The 17,703-nt window shown below is 38.8% G+C and overlaps 1 protein-coding gene across 13 annotated transcripts in view; it reads right to left on the reverse strand.

The window, feature by feature from the left end:
• The window catches only part of znf618 (zinc finger protein 618), a 36,691-nt gene that overhangs the window by 8,167 nt on the left and 10,821 nt on the right, over positions 1-17,703 (reverse strand). Inside the window, exons 2-14 of one of the 13 annotated variants that reach the window (XM_084383000.1) lie at positions 16,945-17,224; positions 15,617-15,694; positions 15,300-15,344; positions 15,009-15,044; positions 9,159-9,248; positions 7,349-7,429; positions 6,795-6,884; positions 6,297-6,386; positions 5,419-5,508; positions 3,938-4,015; positions 2,096-2,140; positions 1,264-1,341; positions 100-312 (exon numbers count right to left, since the gene is read on the reverse strand). In XM_084383000.1, coding sequence (XP_084239126.1) covers positions 100-312; positions 1,264-1,341; positions 2,096-2,140; positions 3,938-4,015; positions 5,419-5,508; positions 6,297-6,386; positions 6,795-6,884; positions 7,349-7,429; positions 9,159-9,248; positions 15,009-15,044; positions 15,300-15,344; positions 15,617-15,694; positions 16,945-17,197 — 1,267 coding nt within the window. In that variant the 5' untranslated portion in view covers positions 17,198-17,224. Of the gene's footprint in view, positions 1-99; positions 313-1,263; positions 1,342-2,095; positions 2,141-3,937; positions 4,016-5,418; positions 5,509-6,296; positions 6,387-6,794; positions 6,885-7,348; positions 7,430-9,158; positions 9,249-15,008; positions 15,045-15,299; positions 15,345-15,616; positions 15,695-16,890; positions 17,225-17,703 lie in introns of all 13 variants that reach the window. The other 12 variants (XM_084382998.1, XM_084382993.1, XM_084383004.1 and 9 more) reach the window with 12 other exon arrangements.

Raw genomic sequence — 17,703 nt, forward strand, 5'->3', positions numbered from 1 at the left:
TATACATAGACTCAAATGGCATATGAACGTTTAAATAGCTCTGTATACTGAGTAAAAATGTGAAATAAAGTTGATGGCAATACAGATAGCAGTACTTACGGCTGAGAGTGTGGTTTCTCTGGGAGATATTTTGAGGCTGGATTTGTAGTTTAACTGAGGAAAGAGCCTGGGCCTGGGCCTGGGCCTGGGCTTGGGCCTGGACCTGGGCCTGAGCTTGAGCCTGAGCCTGAGAACCTCTCCAAAGCTGCTCTTGAGGACCGGAGGCTGAGGAGGTTTTGGGAGAGTCCCCTTTGGTGTGGTTCTCGTTGTCCGCTGAGGAGAAACAGAGATGGAACATCAGGTAGCAGCGAAAACATTGTAGGGTTTCAATGGATAGTGTCTGTTAGGCGTTTCCAGCGGAGAGAAAAGTAAAGTATAAAATTATGACACAAAATTAAAACAAACAATCACTGGCAGCAAAAGAAAAGACAAAAATACATCAGTGATTCTGTCATTAACAGAGTGTGCCTTTAAAACCAGCTATGCAAGCTTACAAAACAAATTTTCTGAGTCAAAAGATCAGCCACTAATCTTGCAGGGTGTGTCATTAAATGAAGTTAGTCTCCCAGCATTCGCCAGATAGAAAAACATTATCATAAATTATCAACTAATGTAAATAGTTTTTGTTTTCATAGTCAAGCCTGGATAACAGTATTTTAAGACTGTCCAAATAATAAATGTTTAATTTTAACTGCATGCAGGGACAGGCAACATGATTCATGCATAAGAGGATAAACTGCACTGAAGTCATTTGTCAAGTAGAAATACCATATATTAGGTGGTTACAGCTTCTCACATGGGTTTTTGCTTGCCATTCTCCTTTTCGTACTATTGTAAAATTTATATTTTTGTTGGCAAGACGACATCATTTTGTTATGACTTTCAGCTGTGGTTGATTTAGATTGGAATTGGTCTTTCTTTCGGACATTGAATTGGTTAATGATTAATTATGATAAAAACAATAATACTATGCCTCTACTGCTGTTGCAACAAAACATAAAAACTGTATCCAGCAGCCTCAGAACCAGATCTCCAACAACCCTTATATATTCTTTGCGTTTCAACTTGTGTGCAATAAATTTAAAGGCTGCACCTCAGTAAAAAAATTAAATATTACGTGGGATCATACGGACTTTGACATGCACTGCAGCCACCAAGGGTGTGTTCACATTCTGTATTTGTTTCTCTGTTGAACTCAACATGCATCTGTAGTCGTGGACTCACCAGCGTGGGACTGCATGTGCTCCAGCAGGTTGTTGTAGAACTGGAACTGGATGCCACAGGCACCACAAGTGTAGGGTTCTAAAAAATCACAAGGCCCAGAAGAGCGTTGACTCTTTGCCAGAGTACAAAATAAATACACTGTGCATCTGTCCATCTACTAGCCTCTATAGCCTTTATGGTCCCTTATCTATACCAAATCAGCAGCTATTAAAGTCAGTTCCACCAAGTACTTTTTGTGGACGAAGTGACTCAATTTGCTGCAGCATTTCTGAAAAACTGTGATGCATTTTCTTCGTTACTTCGCAAATAATTGCAGCAATGTTTAAAAGTTGTGTGTTGGGGCGTCCTTGTGGGGTTTAATCACAATGTCCCTATATTTGAATCAACCAGAGGCCTTTGTTGCATGTCTTTCCACCTCGTTATCTCTCCTCACATTTCTGTCTGTTCCTACTGTATCATATCAGATAAAAAGAAACATAATAACAAAACGTCTACATCTTTAAATAAAAACATTTTTAAAAATGTAACTGCTTTTCCAACAATCTTTGTTCCTTGCAACAGTATGAGACAGCTTAGTATTTGATCATTACAAGACACGACTAAGTCTAAACACAATGCAAATGTACGTTAAGACCAATGTTAACAATCCTGATCAGACATTCCCCAGTGATAATGAAGCTAAATGCAGAAAATCTGTATAATCACAATGGATTATTGCACCAAACAGTGACAGATTAACAAAAACTGAAGCAGACGAGAAAAAAAAGGTGAAATGAGAAGGAGGGAGCGTGCATATTTTCCTTTATGAGCAGGAAGGTGGGGTTGGACTTACTCTGGGTTGTAGAGAAGGAGGTGGCCACCAGAGGGCTCGCAGTTCCTGTGGACAAGAGGTAAGAGAGGGAGTTAAAACTAAACAAGGTGGGCCTTCCTCTCTGTCTTTTCCCTTCTTTATTTAGTCACTGCCTTAAGTGTTAATTTAAAAGGAAAGCATCATTTCCAATCAAAGAGCATTTACTGTATATTTCTATGTTTTGATACAGACTATTACTGTGACTATACAATCAATTTCATACGCTGCATGTATTACAGGCAAACAACTTTCTCTTCCAAAGTGTCGGATGGGTGTTAAAAAGATTAAGGCCCATTACAAAAAAAAATCTTTTATTAACAAGTCACCACATGCACCGTATACACACATCAGAACCACACCCGTAGAGAAAAAGTGTACAGCCTATTCCTTTTTCTGTGTAGTTCACTTCATCAAAAAAGAAGCACACAAAAGCAACGCCACATTTACTGAGGAAAGCTAGAAGTGCAACCTACTAAACTTGAAAGACAAGTCCTTCATCTTGCATGCCAAAAGGGCTAGTTTGAGACTGATCAACACTGTGGAGTTTCTTTTTTTCCTTTTTTAAAGAAAATTGCTTGCCAGGTAGTAGTTTATCTAGAGAAATTAAGCAAGAGAGATGTGACAAGTACCAAGTAACAGTTATCATGAAATGCTTGTGGGGTATGACAACTGATGTCACATGTTTGCTGGTTAAGTGTATAACAGCAGACTTGCAGCATCGACAGAGAGGAGCACACATTAACTATTAGTAGTTAAGTGAAGCACTGATATAAATACAGCCAGCTTTTAGTTATACCCATGGTAGTTTAAAATCTTAATTTTTAATATCACATTAAATATTCATTGCTAAATGAGTATCAAAGGTCAAGTCTGAAAAATACAATCATCCTTTAGGTATATTGTGTTTTTAGTGGGTGTGGTTCGGTCAGGTTTCATTGACAGTGGCCTGGCAAAATAAGCACACAAATGACACACCGTCATCAGATTCTGATTCATATATTACCGGTGCACAGATGTATGTGACATCACCGGCCAAACCACTTAAAAACAGTGAGAGAAGTACAGAGAAAACAGCACTGACAGAAAACTGTCTGTGATGAGAAACTACCAAAACTTTTGTAACTTTTGCAGACAATTTTGCGTTCATGTAGGCCAGCATTGCTCACAGTGAGAGGCTGATTAAGAAAGTAAGTTTTCTGGGACTTTAATTACAAGTCTATTTTAAGATCACTGCCATGTAGGGCTGGGCGATATGGTCTTAAAATTTTGTTATGATACTTTTGGCTTCGTTACAATACATAATATACGTCTTCATAAATGCTAGGACCAGGCGACAAAATCAAATATTATATTTTTCCCCCAAATACCTCAATATTGACATTGCCACAATTTTGGTACTAACACAATGAGTTTGCTTTACTGTAATGCAGCCTTTAAAACCAGAAAAAGACACATATCATTAATATCTAATATCTAAGACACTATCTAGTCTCATATCACATTAAGTATAAAATATCAATACATTGCCCAGCCCCACTGCCAGCTGCTATCAGCCAAAGTTGATCCAACAAGGTATTCAACAGGGTCTGTATTTTCATGGTCTGACTATGGGGAAGAATAATATTATTAGACCTTTTACAGTTGAGTTTTATATAGTAACAATTGTTGCAAGGTAGGTCAGACAAACCTCTTTACATCCTCTGCCACCCCATCTCAATTTTCAGGCCAGCTGAACTGAAAATACGTTCCACCGTTCAAGCAGAAATGATACATTTCCACACAAATACACACACATCCACATAAAATAAGATACTCGGCGCTCACCGCTTGAATTTTGCGAGCTGTTTGTGTCAACCAGACTAGACTGAATTGCACTTTCCAGTTTCCGCCTGAATGGACTGTCTGTAAGTGAAAACACGGGAGAGACAATGAGTGACATGCCCACACTAAATAACGTCGATAATCTATGAACCCACACATTAGTTAAGATGGAGCAAAGTCAAAGATAATCTTAATTTTAGTTTGCTGCATGCAAATCAATCACGCTAACAGCCCCGATAAAAGGATCCAAATGTTCATATTACATTTAAATATGGGTTTAATTCCTCGTCTTCATTCCATCTTTTTGACCCACTTCTAAGATGCGAGTGTGTGCCATGCTTTAAATAGTTCTTTATGGCAGAGCGCTTCTTAGCAGAAAGATGGAGGGGGGGAGGGGGGCGGGGTCATGTACCACAAAATACAGAACCAGTTGGGAGAAGAATCAACGATTTATGACAGCTGGATAAACATTTTGGTGAAGCAATGCAGCTGGGAAACATGATCTAAAATTGTCTGCGAAAAGCAGTCTAATTTTTGTATTAATTTTACTTATTGCGTTTATGAATCTGCCTGGGAAAAAAAATACAACAGCTTTAATGAGACCAACATTTGAAAAGAAATTGGAGAACCTACACAGTCTGTGTTAAATTTCATTTTAATGTTTTTAATCAAAACTTTAATGTGTTTAGGTGCTGGAGGCAATTAGAGAAAGATTCATAACAAGAAAAAAAGTGTTAAATGTATCATCACTTAAATTGTGCAATTAACCATTCACTAAAGGTTAATAGTTTCCAGCAGGGTTGCCACAAATACAGTGGCAAGGTGACCCAGAACCTTATATTCAATCTCTTCGGGTTCTCTTAAATCCTGTTTCCACTGGCTGACTGTAACACACTTTAGCCAGAGTGAGGTATGCTCTTATGAATTTCTACTATGCCCTCACAGCAGGACTGTGATATTACTGTGACGGTCCCTGCCCTCAAACCCAGTCATGCCAATATCATAGTAAACCGACTGGCTGCTATTTCAAAAAGACATTATTCAACAGGAAAGCCAATCGGTGTTTGGTTTCCAATCATGTTCACTGGGTTGTTTTCTCATTTTCTAACATCAATGTCTGCTCAATTTTAACCTGACACATTTCCAACACCCTCAGTCAATTACAAAGCATTCGAGTTCTACATCACCAATGAAAAATATAATGTATATGATGAGTAAATATCATATTTGGTTCCAGGTAAATGGTAAAAATTAAATGAATACATAAAAATAATAAAAGGGAAAGAGAAAACAACCTGCTCTGGGGCTCTTTGTGCTGCTATCAAGGTGAATAATACCTAGGATTGATGTTTTTATTCAAATTGGCAGGCAGAACTATGGTATGTGTGTGTCGAGGTCATGAGGCATGCAAACTTTGTTCAGGAAATACTATTAATCAAGAAAACTAATGAAAAAATGTAGAATTGTAATAAAAGGTTGCTTACTTTTTATCTTACCAGTTGTGCTATGGCCATATTTGGTCATATCCATGCTACCACATTCCTGTACCCGTGATGCCTTCAAATCAAAGGAGGCTACATAGAGATAAGATTCTCAGAGTCAGTTGTAGCTCAATATAAAAACAATATTCAAGATGACGTCACTTTTTATCCATAGGAGCCTACATTTTACAAATATTTATACAAACAAACAAATGACTAAAATAGAAGAAATTAACTGTTTCTCAGTTACTTCCGGGCAGAAAATCTCTTCCACGTGGCTAACATTCAGTTTTATTTTTCATGATATTATTTCAAAGTGTAAACATCTCTTTCTAATTAAATGTATGTTTGATGCTTTTATAAAACTTTCACTAACATTAGGCTGGAGACCTAACTTATCTGTTGGGCCACAGCCCTACAGTTAGGGCTGAAAATGACAATGGAAGTAAACAAGTTTTCCAGTTTCACAAATGTCCTGCAATCACCAGTCGTCTACCCGGAAATGACTGTTGTTGTAAGCACGACATCCAGTGTTTCCCACAGAATGGCTGTGTACTTGTGGCGGGGGGCGTCAGTATTTGACGACCTGAGAATGAGACTCAACAATCAACTTTAACCAACATTACATAGCGGTGCTTTAATTGTCCACCTTAATGCGAGCACACTGGCTTGCCTCACCTTTCTGTTTCTCTCACCTTTCTGTTTTGTTCACCTGCAATTCCATTGTCATAGCAGCAAGTGGGCCGCTGTTATGAAGCATAAATTTAACATAAAATGCTAAAAAAGTAAAGTAAAGTCTATGTGTTGGGAAACACTGACGTCACAACCTTTACATCAAAGCCTACACAAAAAGGCTTGAAGGAGAAACTAAACAGGCTCACCCATTGGTGTGTGAAGAGCAACATGTTCCTGGTAGGGGTTGAAATACTTGTACTGCTTCCCACAGAACTCGCAAACATAGCTCCCAGTTTCTGCAGGCAAGAAAACACACAATTAAAACCTTTGTTTTCATCAAAATCCGTGTCACTGCTAAAACCTTTATCATATCATTTAAGATCCAGTTTGTTGGATTAGTTGTGTTCAATTAAAAAGAAGTGGGGACAGAATCATTTTGTTAATCAAGTCTTATTTCAATAGGGAGAAGCAGAAAACAGGAGGTCGTAACAGAGTGGAGAAGAGGAAGGAGCTGGTGAATCTGATCAGATCTTTTCCCGACTGAAAATTCCCATCTGCAAGTTTACATTTAGCAAAACCTCAATATTAGAGAAAGTAAAATACACAGAGGGTGTCCCTGCAATGTGCATAGAGGTTCACGCTGCCCCTCCCCACCCCCCAATCAGTAGGAGTCATTAGTGCAGTGACAAGTGCAGGCTTCCCACCTGCGAACACTGCCAATTGTGTTTGAAGGGACACCCGCTGCCGTCGGTTGAACCCGCGGTCTCTGCGGAGGTGGGCGAGTGCTTTTTCCCCTGCGAAGGAGGACTTTTGGACTCATGTTCTGAAACCTTTCCAGTGTGGAGTTAGCTCATATTGCTTACTGTTACTTTTCTAGTATGGATCATCACCATGACTTAGGCCATTACAAACTGTGTCCAATGCACTGAACTGGACACAGGTGGACTTAAAGCTGTCAAAGAACAATCAAAAGGAATGATGGATGCACCTTAAATCTATTTGGAGTTTTTATGCCACATAAGACAATATGCCTTGAGTCAGGTTTCTGATTTTCCCCCTAAATCACTGTCATTGTCATAAAACAGGAAACATATGAAACGAAATGGGTTACAGTGACAAATGGTCCTAATATAATCTACTTCTTCTAGAGGGTATAATTTGCTGCGTAAGCTACAGGGTTTATAGTATATTTCATAATCTTGTTCTGCCATTGTATGTCTGTGGTACTAACTGAAAAAAGTACATCAAACAGTCTTACTTGGTCCAATTTTCTGGTAGGGTTCAACTGGCTCCTCCTCTTTAAGGCCATCCACAGGTAACACTACCTGTTCATACGGATCTGAGAGAGATGAGGAACAAAAAGGAAAATACTTCACTTCATGATTGTACATTGATCTCATCTTGCTTCTATGTAAAATGTTAGTTTGAATGTGCTACATCCTCTTTGCTCTTCCCTTTATCATTGTATTTAAGCAAACCATTTATAAATATAACACATAGTTCAACTACAAAGTTCAGCAACCACAACATCTATGTTTTTCTACTGTAAGGCGGAGAGTTGTAATGTCCCACTGTTAACTTTTATATGGGTCATTCCATGCCAACTCGTCCAGAATTCAGAACTTTTCCCAGTTCATTTCATGGATTTTCTCGAGGAAAATTCATGTAAAAAACTTTTATTAAATTCATGGGACCTTGCAAAATCCTGTAGCTCTACTCCAAATACTTTTTTAGTTATGAATGTTTGAAGTTTGGGCCTCTGGGCTAAATTTCATCATTTTTGGCATGCCTTGTATGTGTAATGTAAGCCTCAGAAATCGCTTATTTTTCACTGGATTGGGTTGAAATTTGTACTGAACATCCAAGAAGCCCTAAGGATAATTAACAAAGTAATTTATTTGAATACTTGTTACAGAATGTTTTATAGTAATCAACTTGATACAAACAATTTATTTTTTTATACAAATGAAGAATCTTTACACTTTCAGAAAAATAATATCTGCCACTAGTTTTTACTTTCCTGCAACCAATTTATGCTTCCGTGTAGTGTTATTACAGTTATATCACACCCAGAAGTTATTTGGCCCTGCATAAAAAATTGAGTCTCACAGATCTTGCTAAATTTAGCTTCAGAGCTGAAAACCTTTGACTGTATCATTTCCCAAGAAAGATTATTTTAATTTCCTAGAAAATGTAGGGGGGTGCATTAATATTCATTGCATATATATTAACAAAGACGTCATATTACTCCATCCCTTTACATTTTTTGAAAACAGATCATTTTTAAGACTTTTCACCGGCTTTAATATTACATTCAGTAGCTTTATTTGCATAGGTAGATACTTGTACCATGTACCTGTGTTGATTTCAAGGTTTTCAATCCTAATGTGACCCTGTTTTCACTGGGTTCAAAGCTTGTAAAGGCCTGGTTTGTTTCTTACTAAATAATGATTGGTCCGTGTGTCTGGACACAATTTTAATCTTCGTTCCTTAGCTCAATACACATTCATGAGTTTGCAATTTCAAACTCTTCCAACTGCTTTCCAACATCATCAACTTGACCAAACTTGAAAGATCAACTCTTCTTTTAGTGTGAGCTGTCTTGTGACGGTTGGCTGCTTCTTCTGAGCTTTTGCTTATACAGCAGGGCTCCATGATCTCACTATCACATCAAACTGCTTCAGGATCAAATAAATTATGATTTATGACTTTTATATAGGTCTGGGTATGTTGCAATAATCCATTTAAACCTGGTCAGGTGGGACTAGCCTAGACCTGTTTTACTGTTATAAAATATTTTACCATTTGATTTATTTACTCTGCTTTATAAAACCCCACTGAAATGATAACTAGTCCGTTTTAAATACTTTTTTTTTTCTTCCTGCTCTACTCCTCTTTAACGTGCTACTCAGATTTCGTTGCTGCTGCAGGAAGAAGGGATTCTGAAGTGAGGGGGCAGTGAAATGAAAAGTTCCCTTGTGAGTGGTTTTCCGGTTGAAGTTTTGAAAGTGTTAAAGAAAAGAAAAAAAAGAATTGTCATGCAAATATTCCAAAAAACTCATAGTTACCATCAACTGCATGCAGGTCACGGTGCTCCTGGAAGCAGCTGTAGTATTTATACTTCTTGCCACAGATGTCACAGGAGTAACGGAAGCTGCCTGCAGATAAACAGATAAGAGAGAGAGAGCAGCATTGTTTTTACGTGACTGACACATAGGCAGGCAGACACTGGATAGGACTGGCACAGACAACCAGGATTCTGGGGATGGATGAATCCAAAACTGCAAACTGGGCAGATAATAACCTTATAATGACTTTTTAAACTTTGCTTTGGTGCATAGTTTACAGTGCACCTTGTACCCAAAGGTGTTCCAATTACTGTAAGTATTTCAGAGGGCTATTTCAGGAGTCCTGCTTTAAGTCATTCTGCAATAGAAAAATGGATAAATGAAGAAAGATTCAAACACACACAGCCAAGGATTTGATTGCATTGGGACAGACAGAGAGAGGGGGGCTAAATGAGATTAGATAAACAAGACAAATAGGCGGATGAATCCCTGAGGGAAAAGTAAGAGAAAAGTTAATAATGATTTGATTATTTTTAAGAGAAACATCTCTATACAAACAAAGCTATAAAAATATGCATGCTAATCAAATTCCTGAGTCAATCAGTTGATTGAATTAAAAATAGTGTTAGAAAGTACAATAAAAAGTAGAGTTTTTCAGAGAGAAAAGACATTTGTCCTTCTGTTCTGCTAGGATTTTCTCAGATTTTACATACTTGTAATGAGTCAAACCGGATTATGTGAACTGTCACATTGAATTGAATTTTTGTTATGACCCAAACATACAAAACTAGATTTTAAATTTGCTAATAAATTTAATAATATTGCTTCTCAGACAAAGGACGAAGAATGCAGATTACTTGTTCCATTCTTTCTGATTTTGTTGCAGTGGGAAGCATCGTGCAGCCAGGTGGCTGTTGACAAGAATACCTGAAGTGCCTCTTGGCACACTACAGTGAAACCCTGTCTGAAGGCAATCTGTTGCATAAATAGCGTGGCACCGAGGAACCGTAAGACCAAGTCAAATTCTAACCTCCTTTCTCCAGCTGGTTCAGGTTTAGTCTTCTCTCCATATTAATATGTCTGACTGATGCTGCCCCTGCAGATCACCTCTCACCTTACACACCCATGTGACAAATGTTTTATCATTTAGCAGCAAGGCGACAACTTCCACGTTTTCTCCAGTCCGTTCTGACTCTGTTAACTCAATCAGCTGCATGAAAATATGCCTCTCTGGAATGATTTTGTGTTCTGAAAACATTTCTTCATAATTTCTACTTCTGCTTTTAAAAGTGAGATAACGTTTGTCAAAATAGAATTTTCCATATTTTGGAAACAGAGAAAATGGCTGTCCGAGAAATGTGATACCGGGGGAAAAGAGAAAAGCCAGTACAGTTCATTTAAAACAACCAGTTTCTCCACTTCACAGTGAAAGGGTCCATGCGATTATGCTAAATTGGGAACAAGGAAGTACAGCTACAAAAGCGATTATTAGGGTGCCTAACTGTAATTGCATTTATAACACCTCAAGGCTCCAGTACCATGCATATTCTATAATTTCCCCACCAATTAACGTGATTAAAACTATTTACCACAAATTTGTGGGTTCCTGGCATTTGTCAGTGTGATTAAGGCTCACATTACATCATTGCTCCCAGCATAGGTGAGGACATGTGGAGTAAACCAATAACACAGTAACAACATAAACCACTGGTTATGTTTGCATGATCCTTGCAGGTTGCGAGGGCAGGCGAGACAAGTCCCTATTTTCAAGTGCCTCTAAAAGAAAAAGATCTGACAACCTTGAACAGACTCTGATTTGAGAGTTTCAATAATAGCTCAAGAAATTGGATGTTATATCCTGCCCACTGATTTTGACGGATTAAGTATTTCAGAAAACAAAACTGGGGAAAATCCTGCTGTCAGTCAAATAAAAATGGAAACCGGCATTTCATTTTCACTTGGTGAGCACTAAAAGCCATCACATATTTCTAAGGATGCACTGATTGTGACATTTTTTTGAGATTTTGGGGTGAACTGTCCCTTTTAAGTAATAATTTGGCCAATAGCTGATGCAGGTATCAATGTGTTGTGTTTTTTTGCTGTTATTTTTTTCCTCTTTTGTGCCGTGGAAACAATGAAATCTCTATTATTAAAAAAGTCCTGTTTTAAAGTCAGTCTGACCTTCATTACTCTTTTAAAGAGCACAGATTTTATGGTACAAATTTATGAAACAACCTTTAATATAACCTTCATTCACATGGAAGATTTTTCTTCTCAAATGTTACTGCTTCAAAAGGCCTGCTATACAGCTACCTACTCAATGAGAATCATTTTTCAGTATATACATTGCCTCACAAACTGATGGTTGGGATCATGCAGTTCATGAATGTGCCTGCATGAAACTGATGTGACACATCATGTAAACATCAGCTTCTCCTATTGGTGAAGGTCATCTTGCTTTCTCATGGGCCAATAGCAGTCAACGAGGCGAATATCGGCCGATACTGATGTTTGGCCGATAAATGCCAAAGTACAGCGTGATTTCAAGTTAAGGTTGTACACTGTCTGCCGATTGAACAGAACTGGAAATAAAATAAACATTTTCCATTTGATTTCACAATCAATAGGAAAAGTGTCCACTATTACTACTACTACTACTACTCATTTTAATTTTGACTGTGTGTTTGCGTGTCTGTGTGTGTTTAGAAGGCCTCATTTCTACCTCTCATGCTGTGCTCTTGTGTATTTTTAGTCTTCATCTAACTTTCAGCGTGATTCCAAAGAGATATTCTGAGATGCTTAATAAATATGGAGCCAGGTTTTTTAAAGACTCCTCACATTACTGCACCAACTGAATGGGACCACTCAGTGGATGCATCAGGGTAACTGACTCAGGGGATCAAGCAAAAAAAAAATTCATACAGCAAACAAGTTGAACCTGGCTCAACTTTTGCCACAATGAAATGTCTTCTGGCAAGGCTGCACTAGCCAATCAAATACATGAAACTGCATATTCCTGGTTTATTACTTTAAAATCTTGTCAGTGTGAAAACATTTCTGTCTCGTAGTATGAGTATTATAAAACTCTGCAGTGTTTTGGCTTCTAATGATTTAAATAGATACATGATCTATCAGACTTCCTGGATCTCACTGGTACCTGAAGCAACACACCCCCACCAACGCCTGCTTTCATTTTTTTTTTTAAACGCAGGGCTGTTTTTCGGTCTGAACGCCCACTTAGTCAGAGCTGCAGAAAGTTTGTCCTAGCTGGGTTCCTGAAATACTCTTCAACTCCAAGAACTCCTCCACAACACTAAAGCCTGTGTTGTCTTCTGCACCAAGAACAAGTCTGGTGTTAAGCAGGCTAAAAAACCAAGGTCACAGTACTTCCACATCCTCCCTTTTCTGCCCTAAACCTGAGCTTCAAACTTCTTTGGATCACTGACCAGTTTCCATCTTCCTCAGGCTGTGACTTTTTATCTATCTGTATCAAATTAACTGCATTTAAAACAGGTTATAACTGGCCTCAGCTTGTTTAATCTTTACTTGCTGCCACGTTCTTTTGGGATCACTTGGACGCCTCGATGAAGAAAGTTATATTTAAAATACACTTATAAATTGGCATGCCAGTCATTATCAAGTTTAAAGTCTAAATATGTGGCGTCGACCAAAATGCTTTACAGGATGTTCCATCCTCTTAAGAATTTAATCTATCAGCGCTTTTTCTTTTTTTTTTGCAAATCAGCCTCTCTGGCCTACTTATTAACACTGTCACAGACCTTTTGGTTACACTCTGCCTATACTCCTCGTGCAGCTATAAAATAAATGACTGTTGTTCTGTCTGCAGATGATTGCTTTTTCCTTTTCTCCCTGCCATGTTGATAGTGTTGCCTTTCAGCGATGTGCACATTCATGTAATGATTGCTGAGTGTGTGTGTGTAGGAAGCTTTATAAATAACTCAAGTACTACACTAAGGAGGAGTAGGAGTATTTTTAGTCCTAATCAAACTTTCACCGTGATTCCTGGGAGTGATTTTTAAGATGCCTGATAAATGCAGGCCCTGGCAGCGGATATACAATGCAATTAAAGAGCAACATCCCCACTCATGCATACTTTTATGAGTACAAAAATATAAACGCAACACTTTTGTTTTTGCTCCCATTTTTCATGAGTCAAAATAAAAAGGATGCAAGACTTTTTATGTGCACACAAAAGGCTACTTTCTCTCGCCTTTGTTCACAAATCTGTTAAAATCTGTCTCACTGAGCACTCCTCCTTTGTCAAGATAATCCATCCACCTGACAGGTGTGGCAAATCAAGATGCTGATTAAGCGTGATTATTGCACAGGTGTTCCTTGGACTAGTCAGGATGACAGGCCACTCAAACATGTGCAGTTTTATCACACAACACAATGCCACAGATGTCCCAAGTTTTGAGGGAGTGTGGAGTTGGCATGCTGATTGCATGAATGTCCACCAGAGCTGTCGCCCGTGAATTGAATGTTTATTTCACTACCACAAGCCATATCCGATCTTGTTTCCAAGAATTTGGCAATACATCCGCAGACCAGGTGCAACCCACATCAGCCCAGGATCTCCACATCCGGCTTCTTCACCTGCGAGATTGTTTGAGTCAACCAAACAGCTGATGCAACAGTTGGTTTGCAAAGCCAAAGAATCTCATCTGCTAGTTAATTTATTGTCAGTCATCTTGACCTGACTGCAGTTGGTCATCGGAACCGACTTGAGTGGGCAAATGCTCACCTTCAATGGCATCTGGTACTTTAGAAGTGATCTCTGCAGGGAAAGTTGTGAACAGAGTGCCCCATGGTGGCAGCGGGGTTATGGTATTAGCAGGCATGAGCTACAGACAACTAACCCCTTTTATTAACAGCGATCTGAATGCACAGAGATACTGTGACAAGATCACGAGGCCCATTGTCGCACCCTTCATGCACTTCAGTGACCTCCAAAATCACCTCAAGTCGCAAGCATGATAATGCACAGCCACATGTTGCAAGGATCTGTACAATTTATGGAAGGAAAACATTCCATGGCCTTCGCACTCAGAGATGTCAGCCATTGAGCATGTTTAGGACGCTCTGGACTGATGTGTACGACGTTCCAAATCCTTTCAATATCCAGCAACTTCACGCAGCCATTCAAGAGGAGCGGACCAACATCCAACAGGCCACATGGAACAACCTTATCAACTTTACGAAGGTAATGTGTTGCACTGTAAGAGGCAAATGGCGGTCATGCTAGATACTGACTGGTTTCATTGACCCCCTCCAAAAAAATGCTCATCTCTAGCCCTAGTAAAGTGAAATCCGGAGTTGAATGCATAATAAATGTATTTTTCAAGGCACACCTGTGCAATAATAAACCTGTCTAATCAGCATCTTGATATGAAACACCTGTTAGATGAATAGATTTTCTTGGCAAAGAAGCAGCGCTCACTAACATGGATTTAAATAAAAAAATGTGATCAAAATTTAAGAGAAAGTAGCCTTTTGTGTGCATAGAAAAAGTTTGACATCTTTCACTTTTTACTTGTGAAAACTGGGGTCAAATTTTTTTATTTCTGTTTAGCGTAGTTACTGCTTTACCTCTTTTAAAACACAGGAATTGTTGTTGTCAGACAAAGAGGGTCCAGTGTGTAGCTTTTGGCTGTGAGGACATGGTCTTAAATCTGTTCCAGTGAGATCATTCAGTTAAACTTGAACTAAACTAATTGCATCAGCAAAGCATAATTGTGATAATAAGAACATTGTGTCCACATAAGACATAACTGTGCCAGAAATGCTGAGGTTAGATTGGATGTTGCCTGACAAGTGCTTGATATTCACCTATGGGAAGGCGGCTACAGAAGAGAAGAGACAAGGCTGATGGGAGAAAAGGAGAGGGTAAATAATACGGCTTTGAGCCTGCTAAGTAACACAGAGAAAAAGATATTGTTCATCTTCAGTTATAAGTTGCATTGGATTGTTTTTAAGTCAGCTTCATGAAAGATCTTAGAATTATCAAGTAAAAACAACATAATATCTGTTAAATGAGCCAAGTATGAAAGAAGCAGCTTGTGCTGGCATGCTAATAAACTTGAGTGTGTTCACTAGACGAGTGTGCAGAAGTGTACTCACTGTTAGGTGTCGGGGGTAGACCGTCTCCAACCATGCTCTCTGATTCTATAGGGGAAAAATAAGTCAGCCTTAAAGAAATCTGCAAGGAGATCAATGTGTGCTCACATCTGCTCCTGGCTTCCAACTCACACTAAAACAATTCAGAGGCCAAAAAAAAAAAAAAAAGTAATTTATTAAATACAATTCCTGGGCAAAACGGGACGTGCATGACTCATGTAGAGGAAGTGAATCATTTTAGGACCAGACTGTCCAGAGAGGAAAAACAAGGCAAGCTTTTTCATTGTGATAAAATACATACATGAACAAAAATGTCTTACCTCTGTGTGCCCTGACGTGTGTCTGAAAGCAGTTATAATACTTGTACTTCTTCCCACATACGCCACATACATAGGAACCTGCATGAGAATTCAAAACAGTGTCATAAAAACAAAGTGACAGTATCATCAACATTTCCTGCATACAGCATATTTGACTGACACAAAAGTTGAGATCTTACTTCTCTCTTGTATTCTTACTAATCCCTATCATAACTACAGTGCATATCTATCTCCCAATTACTTCTTTGAGCATAAACAAAAGATTAACAATAATCAGTTCAAGTTCTAAGCCTGAAGTAAACATAATTTTCCACATTATGTACACATTAAATGCTTTCTGAATACTAAGATTCTGAGGTCTTTTCTTGGCTTTTGCTGCATAATAGGGGAGAATTACAACAAATCTGATTATTTGATTCAAATAACATACAAGGAGCCAAGATTGGTGTCAGCGATAATATAAAGGCATTATAGGCATTATAGGCATTATAGGCATGCTATATAGTGCAAAACCTACAAATGAATAGGTCCAACTTGACACTCCTACATAATTGTGATCAAATGCTTGTTTATTGGATGTACCTAGCTAAAACCAATGTCTAGGCTATAAGGTTTATTTTTACCTGTTAGGGTGGTTATATTGGAGGCTGTAATAAGTGGTGCTGTTGAATTATATTGCATTACAGTGGAGGTCTTTCTAATATTTTCCCCTGCTGTTTTATATAAATGAGAACACACTACATATTAGAAACATTAAAACTTTTTTAATATTGGGATTATTGCAGGGGTGACCTATTGCAGCATTACGTGTCCATAATAAACTCAAAACTGAATGCACATACAGCACATTTGTGTATTTGTGCAAATCATTCACCTAAATTACAAAAAAAATCCTATTTTCTCATTTGCCCCTGATGGTACGGTCTCTAGCCATGCAGATAGTCTTGGTGTTATTTGACTTTAAGATTTCAGCTGCTGCACAAATACTAAAAACTCCATAAAATGGAGGTAAATGGAATTTCAATTGTGCTCACAGGATTGGAAAATTGCATTTTTAAAAATTCAACAGCAACAACAGGCTTTTCAAAAGGGGCCATTTCTTCTGTGGAAAGTAGTCCCAATAAAAAGTGCCTACAGCAAGGTCTGTGGATTATCCTGAGTAACCAGGACATTTTTTCTTTCAGTCAGGAAGCAAGGTCAGGGTCAAGAGACACCAGACAAGATAGCAGTCAGGGAACGCATATATATATATATGCATATGTATGTTCACACACCTATGCATGAGTCTGTGCTCTTCGTTGGAGGAGGAGTACCAAGGGCAAACATACCCTCGGACTGAGCTCTACGGGATCCGCCACCGGTTGCTCCTCCATCATTTCCTCCAATGACAACACAGATCTCAGCAGGGTTGGCATCGCCCACTTTCCCGTTACTTGTCTCCGAGGTCCCAGGCTCTTTCTTTATTGTGACAGGTGGTGGACTCGTTGATTTTGGGGCTACGGATGGTGAGGGGCCATCTGTGGCTGCATTCCCACCGTCCGCCTGCTCCTTCCCAGGATTGGGTGCCTCTTGTGCACTCATGACTCCACCTCCTCTGAGCCTGTGCTTCTGTACCAGGGGAATAAACAGCAGAGAGACAGAAAAAGACAAAGCTTTATCTCCTGTAACAATATACAGTCTTGATTGAGGCTTGACTTCTTGCCCAGCATATAGTATCAGCTTTGGTTTGCACCTACATGACTGCCTACACTTAGAGTAATCCAAATTGTGAGACAACCAGCCCTCTTTTTCTAAATACGTAAGAGAGTGTGTGAGCTCAAACAGCACAGGATCCACCATTGGTACTATCTGTGATAGTGTAAATATGAAGGCAAAATTGTCTTGTTAACCATGGAGAACAGACTGGCTTAACTGTTCATGAGTGACCTTTGATGACATAAATTCCACAGCTTTGTGACACCCAAGTGCTCTAATTTCAGAAATATCCAAATTACACAACTTGCCACTTCAGCACAGGGCTATAAAAGGCCTTGTCAAGAGAATGTGCTCGAAAGGCAACCAAGCAAAACAGAGTTATGCCAGGATGA

This window comes from Pagrus pagrus (genome assembly GCF_965226575.1).
Source record: "Pagrus pagrus genome assembly, chromosome: 19".
Lineage (NCBI taxonomy): Eukaryota > Metazoa > Chordata > Actinopteri > Spariformes > Sparidae > Pagrus > Pagrus pagrus.